The 6611-nt window shown below is 28.0% G+C and overlaps 1 protein-coding gene across 1 annotated transcript in view; it reads left to right on the top strand.

Moving 5' to 3' along the window:
- Nucleotides 1-1452: 1452 nt before the first annotated feature.
- Nucleotides 1453-6611, top strand: part of LOC106793290 (synaptic vesicle glycoprotein 2B-like) — a gene marked incomplete in the record, with an annotated part of 5994 nt that continues 835 nt past the window's right edge. The window contains 10 exon segments of the mRNA XM_014760098.1: nt 1453-2142; nt 2312-2362; nt 3123-3284; nt 3364-3526; nt 3680-3801; nt 3878-4116; nt 4662-4994; nt 5109-5253; nt 5606-5765; nt 6414-6541. Coding sequence (XP_014615584.1) covers nt 2067-2142; nt 2312-2362; nt 3123-3284; nt 3364-3526; nt 3680-3801; nt 3878-4116; nt 4662-4994; nt 5109-5253; nt 5606-5765; nt 6414-6541 — 1579 coding nt within the window.

Below are 6611 nucleotides of genomic sequence, written 5' to 3'. Positions count from 1 at the left end.
TTTCCGAATAATATTAAATTAATTATAATTTTACATTGAGTTCTTAGATATTACTTATTTCTCTATTCCAAGGAATATTATCGTAAATACTGTTATTATAGTCATTATTTTAACCAATGCACGAAATTCCGAATAATTCATTCACATTGTTTCACGGTATTACTTTTTACCAATTTCAATTAATAAATATAATCGTGCATTTGAATTTTGTTGTTATCATCAATTATTCTTCAACCCTTCATTTTGTTGTCTTTTTTTGTTCCAATAATTCCCACATTAATTTATTTCTACTCAACATTAACAATGAAGTATTAAATTTTTTCTTTTTTAATTATAGAACAACGCGTTTACTGTATTTTATAAATTGATAAAAAAAATATATTTTCATTAACGCATGTGTGCATCTTGATTTAATGTCGTAACGTTAACGTGATATAACGATATAATGAATTATCCTTTATTTATTTCTTTAGCTACTAATCAATCACCCCACACGTCAGAGATTAAACCAATCGATTGGCTTCAACTAACACAAAGATAAAACTATTTATATTTGCGAAAGAGATGTAAACGCATTTATGCATCGATCGATTCGCATAAACGGAATTTTATTTCATTCCCATAAACGTAATATCAACGTTGAACGTTTACAAACGACAGTTATCGAGCTTGAATTAATTTCAATGCGAGAACGAAGAGAAGGAGGAGGACGAGGAGGAGGAGGAGGAGGGGTTGTTTTATTTTTTTTCTTTTTTTTCATAATGAAAAATCAATCACAAATAATTATTGACGTGTTTTTTTTTTTTTTTCGATAAAAGCATCGATGCAGTGCCAGAGGACGATGCACTTTCTCGCATAATAACGCGAGATGTGCAGCAAATAGAGTCGGCGTCGTTTCTATTTAATAGAAACTCGACACGAGTCGTGTACAAAAATAGCAAAACTGCAGCTATTGCAAAACGACGAGAACCACCCCACCCCTCATCCCCCCTTATTTCGTTGCATGCCAGTAGCAATCGTCGTTTGCTTCAAGTAGGAACAGTTTAAAAAGTATATTTTAAAATAATGACGAAGTATATTTTTAAATAATGACGAATTACATTTTATTTCTTTTTTTCCTTTACTCAACATTAACAATAGTCAACAACGCGAAAGAATATTGTGTTATACGCGTACGGTATAAATAAATCAATGAATAATAATAATAATAATTATCACGTGGGGCTAATTATACGAAAATTCTATTATCTGTCAATAAACAAACGTTGATATAGATATGTATTCGTAAAAAAAATGTGAATATAATAATTTATTCATTAATAAATTTTATCTTTTGTTATTCGCGTAACGCAATTTTATTAGGGTAGAATAGTATTATTTATTATATTGAATATAAGGTTTAAACAAATGTGATAGAATAGTGAAAAGAATAAGATGGCAGAAAGGGGTGTGTGGATGTGAGAGGAAACGGGGGAAAGAAATAAATGAGCTTCGAGATCTTGTGGTTTAATAAAATAAATCAATCAATCGCCTTTTCTCTTCGATGATTGACTCCAATTTGATTTTGTTGAACTGAACTTATTTGTAGAACGTCCTGATAAACGTTGTCACGTGCTATTAATGTACGTAACATGATAGATTACGCAAAAGCACGACAGTGTCACGATCGGGTCTGACTTATAATAGATTCGAGTCAGTCTTATGATTTTGCGATGTTTCAACTAACGTAAGTCGTGTCAGTGAAAGTATATATGAAATAAAACAAGAATGAGAAAATAAAAAAACAACAACAACAACAATAACAACAACGACAACAACGAAGATATTCGTTAACGCAACTCACAACTACATATTAATCAATTTCTATATATATATTATATGCAAATAAATATTATGTGACGTATCTTATATTCTTTGAATATATATTTCCGTAATTATACGTCAAATTATTTTTCTTCTCTCTCGTTACGTATTAATTTTACAAGAGAAAACGAAAAACCAAAAAAAAAGAAAAAAAAAAGTAAACTAACAATCATCTCGATCGGTTTTGTGAAAATAAAAAAATAATGTCGTTAAAAAATGAGGAAGTGGATATTAAAAATACCTTGTTACATTCTCCTTCTAAAATTACATTTCAAATAGGTAAGAAATCGTTGTATGGATTGGGGGGGTGGGAGCGTGATTTAGGGGTTGGTTTATGAAATAGAACAAATTTCCACGGTTCTGGATATAAACAAAAATGATTCGTCGAATAATAATAATATTTTATTATTGAGTGATGTTGTTTATCATATTTTCATTTTATTCGTAGAAATTCAGCAGATCGATGAAATGATAGTGCAGAATGCTCTCGACGAGACAGGTATTATAAATTATATAATATAATTTTTTGTTTTCGATCATATTCCTTAATATTATAATTTTTATACGTGTTTTGTATATAATTATTTCTTTTCTTTTCTTTTCTTTTTGTCTTTCTAATGATAATGATATCTTATCAGAGATAAACTGTGGGTGCACACGAACAAAGTTTGTTGAATACATGTTGTATTTCAAAATTTAATCGATAATCATAATCATTGTAATAAATTAAAAATGATTATATATATGTATATATATTTTATTTCTGCATTGATTTGAATCAATTTATCGAATGGCGTTGTTTAATAAAACATTTTGTATAAAATAATACGGATAAACGAAATATGAATGATAACCGGGTAATGGAAAATTGCAATTGTGTTTCGTTACAATTACCATTTATTTCTTTTTCTTTTTAATAATAATCGTGTCACTTGAGACAAAAAACAAACACACACACACACACACACACGATAATAAATAACAACCGTACAAACGATAGATCTAATCAAACAAGTGTTATCTAATCGAAATTTTTCATTTAATTATTGTTAACAAGTTCATTAAAATAGTACATAAAATAATCACATGGTAACGTTGATCATTATTTCCTATGATAAATGAAAAAGTTTCTTTAGAGAAAATCATTTCGATAAAATTTTTCTAAAATAAACGCAGACAAAAGAAGAACAAAAAATTAAATAAAACAGCTGTGATCAATGAAATTATATTCTGAGATATATTATATTTTATCATTTAAGGATTTGGAAAATTCAATTTCAAGGTCTTAGCGGTAACAGCTCTTATCTGTATGAATTCTGCATTTGGTATGCTCAGCAATGGATTTATTTTACCAGCAGCAGCATGCGATTTTAAAATGACGACTGAAGACAAAGGTCACTTGACCGTATCTACCATGCTAGGTAAAACATAAAACGTATGCAATTAAATTGTTTACATAATAATTGCATTATAATGTGTTTGTTTTGTTTTGTGATAAAGGTATGTTATCTGGTTCATATTTTTGGGGCTGTTTCGCTGATATGAAAGGAAGAAGAACATCTCTATTGGGATCCCTATTTCTGCACAGTGGTTCAGAATTTTTAGCATCTCTGGTACCATTTTATTGGGGCTTCGTGTTATTTAAATTTACCAGCGGTTTGGCGTTAGTATGATCAAAAAAAAAAAAGAACTCACACAAAGAAAATAAGAAAAACTTAATCGTCGACGAAATTCATCGATGCATATACGGCATATATTGTGACCTTTTTTTTCTTTTGCCACGTACATACACAATCCAACATTAATGAATTTTCAGTATATGTGGACAATTAACGGTGCTCTATACATATCTCGCTGAATTTCAACCGATTGTTAAACGAAATATGTTTCTTTCCTGGATGGAAACGTCATGGGTAATGGGAATGGTAATTGTAGCGTGTAAGTATCGATCATATAATCTTTTCTTATATTTTTTATAATGGTTTTATTTTTTTTCTTCCTTTTTTTTGTTCAGGTGTAGCATGGGTCACGATACCATCTAATATTGGTATTAAAATTGACGTGTTTACATTTAATTCGTGGAACTTGTTCATCATGATTTGTTCTTTGCCATCATTTTTCATCGGCATATGGTTAATATTTTTACCGGAAACACCGAAATATCTTGCCGAAATCGGACAAACTGTTAACATGTTAAATGTTTTGGCCAAAATGTATTCGGAAAATACTGGTAAATCATCGGATGAATATTTGGTCAGTTGAATTTTCGTATAAATTTAAATACAACATTTAATATTAATCCTTTTCAATCGAGTATAATTTAAAAACAAGGACAAGTATCGTTGTTGGTTGTTGTTGATTTTTTTTTATAATCATCAATATTAATTGTTAAAATTTAATATCACGACGTGTGTTTCTCGATATGTCTCGTCAAGTTTTATTCGTTCAGAAACAAACTTTGCAATACTTTTTTGAAACTTATTTTAACATAAACACGTGAACTTTTCGTTCTATTACAATCCACCACGTGTGTTGGATTCAAAACTTTTTAAATTTTTTCTAGATAATAATATATAAGAACGATATACATTTTAAAAATTATAAATATTACTTTTATTTGTTTCATTTAAGTATGAAAAAAATGTTGAATCAAGCAGTGGTGGTGATGACCGAATGCAAAGGATTAATAAATGTTTTCTTTTTTTTTTTTTATTGTGTAATTATTGTTGTGTGTCATCGTTAAATTCTAATTTAAAAAAAAAAAAAGAAAAAACAAAACATTCTTATTATTTAAATAGACGAATTTAAAGAACAGTAACAACCAGGTGTTATCAGAATTAGTATTACGTTTAGGGGAAAGGATAAACGAGAAGGAAGATAAAATTCCATCTAAAACATTGCGGACAATACTAAAGAATACATTTATGCAAACATTGATGCTAGTAAGAAAGCCATACTTGCATAGAACGTTTATAGTGTGTTCTGTAACATATTTAATAATGAGTTCGTATTACATGTTACTTTTGTGGTTGCCCGATCTTTTTCAAAGATACGCAGAATTTCAGAAAAATTATCCTAATCAATCAGCCACGGTGTGCACCGTTGTTGCATTTGAAAAAAATAATCAAACGGTGAGTTTAAAAAAAGAAGATAAGGAAAACCAACAAAAAAATTCAATATGTTTCCTATTATTTGTCTTTTTTTTTATTTCTCTCTCTCTCTATATTTTTGTTTGATTTTTTTAGGCAATATATATGGATCCGAATGGTTGTGATGTACCAATACAAAACAGTGTATTCTTATATGCATTTATTTTAGCAATAGCTGCTGTTCCTGTTGGTCTTACATTACCATTATTAATAAATCGTTTAGGATATAAATTCTTTTTAAGTAAGATATTATATTTTTCTTCTTATATAATCCAAACAAACAACAAAAAATATGAATTCTTTACTTTGTTAACATTAGAATATAATATAGTAACACTAAACGTATCATATCATATGACCGGTTGAAAAACTTTTTGTAACAATTTTTATAAATTACAATTCTATTTGGGGTGAGTCAAAAGTTCAGAATTGCATAAATAAGGGAATATATTTGTTATTATTTATTATGACTTTTTGAAAATGAGTAATGTGATACATGAAACACACAACACAACAGTGTACGTTTAGTATTAATTAATTATAATTTATTACATTAATGTGTATAGTTATCTTATTTGTTTTTATTGTTTTAGTTACCAGTACAATAATAGCAAGTCTTTCATCGTTCTGCATTTTCCTAGTTAAAACATCTATAGAAAATTTGATTATATCCTGTATATTCGAATCTTTTACATCGATTTGCGTTAGCGTTGTATCCTGTATGTTGATCGACTTCTATCCAACTCACTTAAGGTATTACAGTTGAGAAATATTATTTCACAAATATTACAACAAAAATAATCATAAAACACAGGATTCACATTTTTCATAATTTACTTTTTCTTAATTATTTACAAGAGAATAAATCTCTGACGCAATATTACGTTCGTGTATATCGTATAACATGTTTGATGCATGAAATTTTTGTTTTCACAATTTCATATATATATATTATAGTGTCTACCAATCATTGATTTATATCACGAGATCTTTATCAACAGAGATATAAATATTTTCTATATATATAAAATACAATTACGGGTCATAAATTTTTGTATTTTCTTTCTCGTACGTTTATTTATAGAATTATTATAGAGTATTATTATCTTATTGTAAATCCCTAATCGATCATACTTGTCGAAAGAAAAATCAAATTCGATTGTTAAATAAAATTTCACAATTAACGAACACGTATATGCACTTCCATTGTAAACTTACGAATGTTTTTGTTAATCGATCGATAAGTATCGATCACACGGATCGTTCGATACGATAGATAATAAATGAAAAAAGAGATAGATAGATAGATAGATAGATAGAATACAAAATTGCGAGAGTTGATAATAATAATCGTGAAAATTGTTGTCTTATTTTATTTTTATTTTATTTTTTTTTTTTCAGATCAATCGCAGCCGGTCTTGCTTCATTTTTTAGTCGATTAGGTGCAATGATCGGAACCTTGATGACTGGTTTGTTGATAGATAAACATTGTACGATTCTTATCGTATTAGTAGGAATTCAACTTCTCAGTGAGTATATGAATATTATTTAATTATATAATATATAATATAATATATATTATAAATTATACAATATATA

This window comes from Polistes canadensis, unplaced genomic scaffold (assembly GCF_001313835.1).
Source record: "Polistes canadensis isolate GaletaPanama2010 unplaced genomic scaffold, ASM131383v1 scaffold_12, whole genome shotgun sequence".
Taxonomy (NCBI): Eukaryota; Metazoa; Arthropoda; class Insecta; order Hymenoptera; family Vespidae; genus Polistes; species Polistes canadensis.
This window is presented reverse-complemented; position numbering and strand designations above follow the sequence as displayed.